General features: G+C 43.6%; 1 protein-coding gene across 1 annotated transcript in view; it reads left to right on the forward strand.

Annotated features, from left to right (window-relative positions):
- Positions 1-12160, forward strand: part of EEIG2 (EEIG family member 2) — a 33757-nt gene that overhangs the window by 10852 nt on the left and 10745 nt on the right. Inside the window, exons 2-5 of the mRNA XM_081121140.1 lie at positions 2613-2733; positions 5330-5359; positions 8754-8870; positions 10465-10511. Of these exons, the coding sequence (XP_080977266.1) occupies positions 2613-2733; positions 5330-5359; positions 8754-8870; positions 10465-10511 (315 nt within the window). The remainder of the gene's footprint in view (positions 1-2612; positions 2734-5329; positions 5360-8753; positions 8871-10464; positions 10512-12160) is intronic.

The following is a 12160-nucleotide window of genomic DNA, read 5'->3' on the forward strand; positions in this document are numbered from 1 at the left end:
TTATCATAGGAGAATCTGTCACAAGCAAGGCGGGGCAGAGGGAATGAGGACCTCGTCTGAGGGATGCAGACGTAGGGACATGCGGAGGAAGCCAGTTCAGCCAGTTCTTGCCAGCCCCTTCCTTGGGCGACAGTGGCCTAGGATGGGGAGTGGCAGACACCCAGGGCAGCCCCGGTGGGTCCTACAGGACGCCAGGCTTTCACCTGAAGGCCGAGTTGGGAAAGATTCTTAGAGGAGGTAGTGACTAAACTGAAGTTCAGGTTAAACTGGTGACTGAGGGAAGTTGAAAGGGAGAGAAAACATTAAGAACAATGGTATACAAATGAGAAGTAATGTGATGCAAATGGGGAATGACCGAATTATGACACGGAAGGGTCCAGAGGTGAGGCTGAAGGTGGGTGGGCAGGGCCTCGTCATGGAGATGCTGTGTGAAGGAGCTTGGACCAGACCCTCCAAGATATGGGGAAGCGGGGAAGGACTTGAACAGACGAATGACATCCTCAACTTTGTATTTTAGGAGTTCTCGGGTAGCAGTGAGGAAGGTAGATCTGAGCAAGGACAGTTTAGGAGGCTGTTGCCGTATTTCAGAGAAGATCTATTGATTAGGGTCGTGGTCAGACACAGGAAGGGGGCTGATTCAGGAACAGCTGCGAAGTAACAGAGGCAAGACTTGGTAGCCGGGACTGTTGATCTGTGGCCCCTGCATCACATTTATTCAACTCAGTCAGCAAATGTCATTGCGTGTGGATTGTGGCTGGCAATGTCCTGTCCAGAGCGTTATGCTGGGCTCTCATTCATTCCAACCTAACCCCTTGGCTCATTAGACTTTCTTCCTCTCGTGGAAGAACCTCTTCCAGAGCCCAGCATATATGCCAGCCGACTGCTTAGGAGCAGTAGTCATGTGTCCAGGTAGCGTCTTCACCCCCAGCAGATAGGTCTGAGCTTATTTATGCCTTGGTTGGGTGCAGCTATACAGGTCCAATGCATTTTATCCATACAATGATTTGGTTTTGCTTTTAGCTCTATTGAGGCATAATTGGCAAATTCATTGAATTCAAGCTAATTAACATATCCATTACCGCACATAGTTTACCTTTTTTTTCTTTTCTTTCTAGAACACTTAAGATCCACTTTCTTAGCAAATTTCAAGTATACAATACAGTATTGTTAACTAAGGTCACCACGCAGTACGTGAGATCTCTGGAACTTACTGCTCTTGCATAACTAGGGTTTGTTTTGTTTGTTTATTGATTTTAGAAAGAAGGGAGAGAGAGAGAAACATCGATTTGCTGCTCCACTTACTGAGGCACTCCCTGGCTGCTTCTTGTATGGGCCCTGACCAGGGGCTGAACCTGCAGCCTTAGCGTAGCCAGCGGAGCTGCCCGGCCAGGGCGTGTAGCTGAATTTTGTGCTTTTGGACTTCTGTCCTCTCCATTTCCCACACTTCCCAACCCCTGGCAACCACTCAGCTGCTGTGAGTTTGACTATTTTAGATTCCGTTTTGGTGAGTTGTATGTTTCTAGGAATTTATTGATTTCTTCTAGGTTGTCCAATTTGTTGGCATATCATTGTTCATAATAGTCCCTTAGAATTCTTTTTATTTCCGAGGCATTCACTGCAATGTCTCCTCTTCCATCTGTGCTTTTGTCTCCTCTCTTTTTTTTCTTAGTCTAGCTACGGGTTTGTGGATTTGTAATTTTTCCCCCCTAAAAAAAAAAAATCAGCTCTTATTTTTGTTGATTTTTTTTTTCTGTTCTCTGTTTGATTCATGTCTACTCTGATCTTTATTATTTCCACGCTTCCGCTAAATGAAATAGCCATTTCTCTCTCTCTCTGGGAATCCTTTTTCCAGCATAGACTCTGTTTTGTCTAAGATGCTTTTCGCTATTGGTTTGTGTCTCTTTCATATGAAGAGACTTTCCTCCTATTTAACTACAAGGCAACAGAAGTTGCTTAGAAGCTTTGCCCACGTGGAGCATGGTTTTCGGCTCAGGCTTTTACTGCAAGTTCTGCTGCTTCCTGCCTTAAGTGACCTTGAGTTGACCTCCCTCCTCGTGCCCCATTTCCCTGATCTGTAAAGTGGACGCCAGTCATCTCCCGGGGTGGTTCTGAGATTAAATAACGGGCAGTAAGCCGTCCGTACTTGGCCCTGCTGCTGCTCTTACAGCTGCAACAAGGAGTGAACCTGTGGCAGCTGTTCCCTTTGGAATAAGTATCTGTTTATATTTCTGTCTCTTGCACTAACTGTAAACTGCAAGCCCTACATGTTTAGAAATACCATCACTCTCACCTTCACATTTTAAACACCTAGCACATCTCCAACACACCTGAAATAAATGCATATTGTGTTTTGAATGAATGGTGAAGCTGCAATTCATATTGATTGAGTTGATAAGTAAATTCGCTTTTGCTCGGTGTCTGTGGAGAATTGAAACCTGCAAAGATTTTCTAGTCCCCTTGCTAGGAATTCGTTTGCTTGGAGTTTCACTGTTTTCCGGATACTGGCTCTTCACACACCAGTGTTGCGCGTAGACTGGGGCGCGAGCGCGTGCGCCCGTTTATCGTGCCATCGGTAATAGGTCACTAACCGGTTCTCTTTTTCTCCCCCTCAGGGAGGTGGTGCAAGCAAACTGTGTCCACTGGAGGAAGAAGTTCTCGTTTATGTGCAAAATGAGTGCCAGCGCCGCCACAGGCATCCTGGATCCCTGTGTCTACAGGGTGTCTGTGCGCAAGGTATAAAAATAGCCCGCCCTGGCTCCCCTTTCAGGACCCATAATTAGCCCCCTCGTCCCTGACGCACTTTATTTAGCTCTGCTTTATCCTTCGAGCTGTTATATGCATCCCACTTCCCGCTTGCAGCACAAATTCAAATCACTATGACAACTATCAAGAGGAACCCAAAGTTACAGATTAAGATATTATTCAGGAGCCTTATCTCACTATCGAGATACGTATAAGCATTAACCTTATTTGCGTTATTGGGGGGCATATGTATGTCTACACCCCGCTGTTCAGTAACCGCCTCTTTGCTAGGTATTGTTTTCAGGACTTTACATGTATGCTGTCTAATAACAACCCCAACAGTAGGTGTCATTTTTTTCCATTTTCAGGAAAAATCAGGCTCGGAGAGGTTGTTACTTGCTCAGATTCACATAGCTAATAAGTGGCAAAGTAGGGACTCAAAACACAAATTTTTCTAATTCCAACTCCATATTTTCCTTTTTATCTATTTCCTTTCCACAAATCGTGTTGAGGCATTTTACCAATAATCTCCCAAAATGGTGATCTCAGGTGGTTCAACTTAATCGTATATAAGCACCCAGTCCTACCTTTTGTGTGTGAAAATGCAGAATCCATTAGTCACCACTACTGGCGAACTAAACTACTGGCTGTAAAATGTCAAGTTGACACATAAAATTCTCCATCACAGACCTGAAAGTAAAAACACCTGCGTCAGTTTCCTAGCGCTGCTGTTAGGAAGCACCACAAACTGAGTGGATTAAAGCAGCAGAAATGCAAACAATAGACAGGTGATGTGTTCTAGAACTCTACCCCTGAAACCTATATCATTTTATTAACCAGTGTGAATAAAATTGAATCCCAATAGATTCAATTAAAAAAAACTTAATTTAAAAAAAACACAAAAACCAAAATAAAGCAACAAAAATGTATTGTTTTACGGTTCTGAAGGCACTAGGGAAGAAACTCACGCCTCTCTCCTGTCCCTGGCAGCCTCAGGCATTCCTTGGCTTGTGGATGCATCCCTTCAGTTACATGGCTGTCTTCTCCCTTTGTGCCTCCACATCATCTTTGCTCTGTGTGTGTCTGTGACTATATTAAAATCCCTCCCCCCTTTTTTTTGTAAGGACGCCAGTCATATTGGATTAGGACCTCATTCTAACTAGATTACTTTGCAAAGACTCTGTTTCCAAACAGGGTCAGTTCTGAGGTACTAGAGGTTAGGGCTGCAACATATCTTTTGTGGGGAGAGGACTACAATTTAATCCATCACAGGCCCTCAGATTATGATAAACCTGGGGATTTGTACTTCTGAAATTAATGGGCCAGCTTGTCCCAGACCACCTCTGCCTCTGAGAACCACCAGAAATGCTAGACAAAATATTAAAAATAGCTGCTCAGAGGCATTAGCAGCTGTCAAGGCAGTAAGGACCTGTCAGGCTTAGAATCATAGACAAGGGAAGCGGAGAGATGAGCCTGACATCCAGCATTGCTTTTACCCTCAGAGCATTTGCTCATTTGCAAGCAGCGGTTAAGAAGCAGCGCAAAAAGCAATAGCCTAATAAAGAAGAAGAAAATCAATAATTCATAATGGGGTAGACATAGCGCCACGGCCACCGGTTACATCGACGGGGCAGGGAAGGGGGAGGAGCAGGAGACGTTCAGGAGTAACAGAATTTACCATCGATTGCTTCTCAGCTTATTTAAATTCACCACTTTAAAGATGGAAATGGCAGGTAGTACATTTTGTATGTGGTTTATGCAAGAAAGATAAAAGCCAACTCCATCCAGCAAACACATGTTTAAAAGTGAGGGTGGGGAGTTTGGCCCTAATTATAGTGGCAAACACATAAACAGTGTATGTTGTATGCTAGGCATTGTTCCAAGTGTTTCACACTTATTAAATCTCACATATGTGTGATATCCTAAATCCAGAGACTTGGCAAATGAACGTCAGTTCATATTTTAAATTGTTAAGGCATCTATATATTATTTTTCACTTTTGTCCGTCTTATTCACATTAGATGAGAGAGTTTCTGCTATATTAACACAGAATATTGCCATATGTATATGTATATGTATATGTATATGTATATGTATATGTATATGTATATGTATATATAGTGGGGAAAAGTAAGGTGTGTATAGTATGTTATCATTTGAGTTGTCTATCTATATGCTTAGATATGTATAGAGCATCTTTTGGAAAATTCTTAAAAATTGGTAACAGTGGTTGTCTCCAGGGTAGGGGTTTTGACTCTTACTAAAACCTTTCTACAGTGTGTTAATATGATTAATTATTTTAATCTTTCTTTAATGACTCAGGTTCTTGCAATGTGTCTGGGATCTTTTTGGCAATTCCTTCAACAAGCAGGTCAAATATTAGCTTCTCACCATTTGTTGCTTTGAAACTTAAGTTCTAAATAAAAATCCTGGTCATTTTTGGGGAGCATCTAAATAGTTGGATTTAAGATCATCAGAATTATACTATCTACAGGATATAAATGTCTACTTCAGAATTATTGGATACATGTTTCATTTTAAATCCTTAATCATGTGATAACTTAATAGTGTTTTCTATCTTTGGCAGGAATTGAAAGGTGGAAAAGCTTATGCGAAGGTAAGTGAATGGCCTTTAACTCTTTTGGAGTGTGTGATATCACTCATTGCTGTTTATAAACTTAAAAATGAAATAGTTTGTTCTTCTAATTGCCATTCAAATAGGCTTTTTTAAAATAAAGCAACTTGGAGATGGAACAGTTGGCTTCAACGATAAATTAGAGGTATATTCTTTCTAAATGCTGATTATAGGATGTTCTTAAGTTTCAGTTTCCAACTAGAAGATGGTCTCTGGTTTGCACTAAGCAACAGCGTCTGTTAATACGTTCTTCCCAGGAGGTATTCCCAGTCCCACCTCCTCTCAGTAGAATAGGCTCCCTCCTCTGTGTCTTCCTACACTCTGTATACACCTGATCTCTTCTGTCCTTTATACTTTTATCGCCTATAAGGAATTACTAAAGAATGTGCTCACCTTTTTTGCTAAACAGAAGGAATTAGTAATACTACTAGAAACCCACACACTCCTCTTTCATTTCCAGTCTCTGTGATGGTATCTCTGTCAATCAGTCATCAAAGCCAAGGACCAGGACTCTAGTTCCAACCATCACATCTGCCTGACTCCCTAAAACTAATTGGCTGCAGTGTCAGTTAGGATGCTCTTTGCTACAAGTAACAGAAAACTCTCCTCACCTAGACATCTTTTTAATCTCACAAAACAAGTAGGTGTGAGGTAGAGCTGCTCCGGGATTGGTTCATCCAGTGACAGGAGAGCGTCTTCAGGAGCCCATGTTACCTTCCTCTCCCCGCTCTTTCATTCTCTGTGTATTGACTTTGTCCTTGGCTAGTTCCCCTCGTGGTCACAAGGTGGCTGGCTGCTCAAGTTTTAGTCAACATATTGACTTAGGACAAAATCCAGCTGCTTCCCCATGTGTGACTTTTTTTGAGTGAGAAAACTCTCTCAGTGGCCCTCAGGGTTTCCCCATGCCTGTCGCTGGCCCAGCTGGGTCATGCATTCACTCCTGAACCAGTCATGGGCGCAGGAATGGACTGCCGTGGTTGGTTCAGACTGATCACAGCTTAACAAGGGGCTGGAGGTTGGGTTACTTCCCTTGTGCACATGGATCAGAGTGATCGTTCTAAGATTCAAACACGATCGTATCATTCCCTCACTGAGAAACGTAAAGTAAATCAGGGGTAAAGGGTGACAACTGCCGGGTAGGAGAGGGAGGAGCCAGGTGTGTTTTAGAATGGGGGGGCTTTAGAGGGATGACATTTGAACAAAGGTATGAATGGAGTGAGGAAGAAAGCCACAAGGAGATCTCAGAGGGAGCCTATCAGGCAAAGGAACAGTCGGTGTGCAAGGCCTTGAGGTGCTCGTGGCATTTTCTAGGAAAAGAGCACTGTGGCTGGAGTGGGGAGACGAAGTCGGTGAGGTGGCCAAGGACAGAGGGGCCAGAGACAGTCAACATGGACAACTTTTTCAAGGAGTGTTGCAATCAAGGGGGAGCATAAAAATCGTCCAGTAGACTAGAGAGGTGTGGGGGAGGTGGTGTTTACTTTGTTCGTTAAGATGGAGAAGGCCCAGCACGTTTGTGTGCTGGTGGTAATGGTCCAGTAGAGAAGGCACATTGTGGAATGCGGGGGGGGGGGGGGTCCCTGGAGCGGGGAACTGGAGCGGGCCCGAGGAGCGCAGCCAGTTCACCGCCAGAAAGAAGAAAGGCAGATGTGAGCACAGATGCAGGCTGGGGAGTGAATGCGGCTGCTGATAAGAGCTTCTGAAAGCTAAGTGCTCTTTGGATAGCTTTTCTCTTCTGAGTGAAATATGAAGCAAGGCATTAGCACGGAGCACAGATGCGGAGAAGGCGTTTGAGGTTTAAAGAGAAAAGATAATGTATGAAATAGGGCATGCGGGTGATGTGTGATCCGATAGCCACACGAGTCTGCACATGCTCGCTTGGATGTTGGCTTTGTCCTGGACATACCCAGGCTTTTTAACTGATCTGTTGAAGCCCCTAAAAGAGGCAATAAGAGCAGAGTAACCATGTGAAAATGACATAGATGTTACCTGTGGTGTGATGTGTTCTGACTTACTGCAGTTGGGGCTTATGGCCCTTCAGCTGGACTCTTAAGTTCTTTTTTTCATTCTTTTCATACCAGTTAAAAGCTATGAAAATAATGTTCCAGTCTGCTGTTAAAATCTTCATCTTGAGTGTCATTCATATTGCCCAGTGTGTCTTTGAAAATCTTAAAGCAGGCAACTTAAAGTTGTAGCAGTGTTTGAAATGGTCCGTGCTTTTTATGTATTCAGGGAGGTGTGCTTAATAATTGCAGACTCAAAACAGTTTTTTTGTTATAAAAGATTCTGTGTACACTTCATCACAGAGTAGACTTAATTTGTTTGTTTGTTTTAATTAAAAAGAAGAGCCCTGGCCGGGTAGCTCAGTTGGTTAGAACATCAAGCCGATGCGCCAAGGTTGTGGGTTCGATCTCCAGTCAGGGCACCTACAAGAATCAACTAATGATGCATCAATAAGCAGAAACAACAAATCAATGTTTCTTTCTCTGGCTCTATAAAAAAAAATTTTTTACTTAAAAAAAAGATATAATGGGATTGACTTGTACCAATTGGAAACCAAAAAATAAGGTCTAGTACAGCAGAGGAAAGACTGGAGGGCAGTCTTTGGTAGCAGCAGAAATGGTGACCAGGCCCGGGTGGTAATAAGCAGGAGGAACAGGTTTGAGCTGAACTTCTGGATGGCAGCCAAGAGCGTTGGCGCGGGGCTCAGCCTTGGGGAAGGAAGGAAGTACAGTTTTTAAAGAAAGATTCAGCTCAAGGGTGATCAGCAAGGCAAGGTTATGGAAGGTGCTGGAGGAGAAGGGGCTTGTACCAACGCAAGTGTGTGACACACACTTAAATCATTCTAGCTTTCACGTGGAGAGTGGGAAATGAACAGCCTGCAGCGGCCTGCAGCCGTCAGGGGTTAACTGGGAGCTGAGCCAGAACCCGAGTAGGGAGAGGGAAGCCTGGGCCGTGTTCTCTCTGTCTAGGCAGATGAGCTTGATTGGTCTGCTAGTGTTTGCCTCAGTGAAGTGCTCCTGCTAATCCCAGTGATTTAAGTTACTTAATATGCCTCATTGATTTTTACTTCAACAGTTATATATTTTTATGTGTTCAGAAAAAATATATTTAGCACATCAAAGCCATGATTTCAAAGATTGCATTGCTTATAATAAGAGTACAGCAGCTACTCAATTTTTTACCAGAAGTGAGCCAATTTAAAGACACACACTGAGCAAATAATAGAACAGGTATTGTTAAGATGGCAAAAACTGCAAGTGACTGAAGTTTGAAATAACTTGTCTACAGCATGGGTTGAATATTTATTTTAAGGAGAATATGATAGAAGCCTAGTAGATATTCTATGAATACAACTTTTTTTTTTTTCTTTTCATAGCTGGGCTTTGCAGATCTAAACCTGGCAGAGTTCGCTGGATCGGGAAATACCACTCGTCGCTGTTTACTGGAAGGCTATGATACCAAAAATACAAGACAGGATAATTCCATTCTTAAAGTAAGCACGGTTCAAGATTTGCATGTCAACACTTGAGATCCTCTGCCTTTAAATAAGCACAGGTATATACTGTCCAGGGCAAGATGGGAATCAATACTGAGACCCTAAGCTGAGCACGTCACTGAAATACTCGCCACCTACGGAGAAACTGCCCAAGTCACAGAAGCAGGAAAAAGTAACCGGGTTTCACCTTCACGGCCCGAAAGTGTTTCTCTGTGGTGCTGTGACCATTTGGGAATGATGCACATGACCACGGCCGCCTCAGGGCCCACTGGAGGAAGGAGCGTGATGGATGGATGCATACCGTCAGATGTTTATAGCCCCCAAAAGGTTACTCCCAGAGGTGGCCAGGTAGAAGTCACCGTGTCCTCTTGTAGCTAGTGAAGTGCTTAAAGTTTCCAAACTTTGTTTCCAGTAAATATTTAGCTCCAAAGATGTAAAAACGCACCAAGTGGTGATGATAGTGCGTCCATTCCTTGCACAAATTCAGCAGCTGTAAAGAAGGGAGGGATGTCATTGGAGTGGGGAGGCAGATGGTGAAAGAAGACCAGCAGGGAGTTTGAAAAAGAACATGGTGCACACTTCTGTGCACATCAGATTGATTTTATGGCTTTATGGTTGTCTCTGTGTAACTGAAGATTCTCCAAAGCACTTGCATTCACCTCTGTGAAATAGGCAGGATGGGAGAGGTGGGCACAGGTATCTCTGCTCCGTAGAAGCTGAGACTCAGAAGGCGAAGAGTCTCGCTAAAGTGGTGGGTGGCAGAGCTGAGACCAGAATGCCTCCACGTGCTTTTACTTCCCTCTTTATCCCGCCTACATTCCATGATCCGTGATTATCATAACCTTAAAAATGCCCCTTGCTCCTTTGCCCCCGTCTCCCTCCATGGCTGTCCCCTGAGGAATCCCCAGCCCTAAGCAGACTCAGCTGCCCTCCCTGGGTCTGGGTCCCAGCTGCCCTCTCTGGGTCTGGGTCCCGGTGGTTGAACATTGCCGGAGGAATCACCAAGTCTAGCTGGTGTTATGACGTCACGCCCTCCACCATCAAGCGGTCATGCTCCGCTTCCTTTGTAAGCTTCCTTTCCCTGTTACCCTGGTTTTCTTTTTCTTATTTTTAAAATCATTTTTAATTGTTCAGTTACAGTGGACATACAATATTATACTGGTTTTAGGTGTAATCACCCCAGCGATTAGGCCTTGTATAACTTACTAAGCGATCATCCCGGTAAATCTCGCAGCATCTGGCACCACGCCTAGTTGTCACAATACTGTCGACTGATTCCCTGGGCTGCGCTCCACATCCCCAGGGCCATCCTGCAACGACCAATTTGTACTTACTCCCTCCCCCCCCCCCATCCTCCCATCCCGATTCCCATCTGGCCACCGTCAAGGTGTTAAAAATGATTTGTACCCGATGTCTGTCTAGAGCAGCAGTTTATCGTTGGATGTAACCCAGCTCGGCCGTCATCCTGGTCGGTCCTTTCTGGACGGGACGTAGGGAGCAGGCCTCCGTGGACGGCGCGCCTTAGCAGAACATGGGGCCCTCCTCTCAGGAGACCTTGCATAACCCTGGTCTTTCTCTTTCTTACGTTTAGGTTTTAATCAGCATGCAGCTGATGTCGGGTGACCCGTGTTTTAAAACGTAAGTCCATGCTCAGTAAGTGGGTTATTTATCTGAAAGTGTAATAGTGATGTATTTGTTTCAAGTTTTACATTCCTATTTTGTAGCGTTTGCAAGCTAATCCCAGTGAAGGGACAGTTCCTCTCCTGGGTGACTGGCCTGACCCTCATAGAAGTTGCTATTACCTATAGCCCAACGAACTCTCCACACCCCGGATTATTTAAGCTATAGGTCTTTTCTCATCTTCAAGTTTGGGGTGAAATTACACAAATTAAATTTTTTTAATTTGACCTCTGTGGACTTACTCATGTCTTCAACAAAAACCTAGTAAGTGTCTTACCATGTGCTAGGCTCTATTCTAGACATGACCAAGAGCAGGGAGAAAACAGGCCAGGTCCCTGATGCCTTGGAGCTTCTGTTCTGCAACAAACAACAAATTCACAAGTAAATATATAATGTAGAGACGGCAATGAGTTTATTACTGACCCTTTCTCTGCCGTTTCCTCTCCCTGCTTATGAAACCCAAATACCAAAAAAGCTCAAAAATAGATCACCTTATGTTCTAAATTGTCTCCACAAATACAGTTCTGAGAATCTCAAGTTTATATTTATAAAGACTTTTATAATGTGTTAGAATAAACAGGCATTACCTCATCACGAGATACATAAAAATATTTCTTAGGAGAATCAAACCCCCAATATTTGTTTTTTCTCTGAATATCTGAAATTGTGCAATTTTCAGTGGGAAAAGGACAACTCTAGTATACATACTGAGTCGGGATGGAACAGGAAAATGTTTGAACTACTGATGCAAAGAGTAAATTTTTTATCAGGTGATATTTTAACATATATTAAATATGTAAAATCACAGTACTTTAGAGCTGAAAAGAGTGTTGGAAGTTGTCTAGTTTAGTGATTGTTTTTCCCCCAGAATATTCAGCTACAAAATGTTTTACTCAAATGTATTATGAATCCCAGTATATAACATTTTTCTATTGAGAGGAAAGACACAGATTTAAATAACTGCTGGAGAGCTTCATTCTACTCTTCTCTCAGCTTTTGTCTGTCTTTGAATTTTTCGTGATATAAAGTTTTTTTTTTAATGTACTAGAAAAACTAACAAGAGTAGAGCAAACCCTTAACATTCTCAGATTTAAATGCTAGTTTGTGTTGGAGCAGATCTAGGGATGAAGTGACCCTTTTGAGTAGCTAGGGCCCTGGAGCAATCACACTCCAGAAGGAAGGAAATCACCATTTGTCAAAATCATTTCATGAACATGACTGCCTCCCTGTTTAATTCTTAAAACAACTCTAATCTGAGTATGATCCATATTTGTAAGCGAGGATATTGAGCCTCGGGGTCCCGGGATGCACCCATTCATTCGGTACACGTGCATTCATTGCCTACCATGTGCTAACATTTACCAAATTGAATGAGACCAGCCGCTGCTCTGAAGGAGTCACTGGTCACACGGGAGAGACACACAGCGTGTGGTGTTACTGAGGCACAGAGGACAGAGGCCCTGCTACTTTCCTTGGAAGCCAGGAAAGTCTTCACTGAGGGGGGGACACTGAGCTAAGTGTCCAGCGATGATCGGGCAATTCCGAAGCAGGGGAGGTGGGTAGAGACGTTCCGGGAAGAGAAGAGAGCATGCACAAGTGTGTGGCGC

The sequence above is a fragment of the Miniopterus schreibersii genome (genome assembly GCF_964146895.1).
Source record: "Miniopterus schreibersii genome assembly, chromosome: 19".
Taxonomy (NCBI): Eukaryota; Metazoa; Chordata; class Mammalia; order Chiroptera; family Miniopteridae; genus Miniopterus; species Miniopterus schreibersii.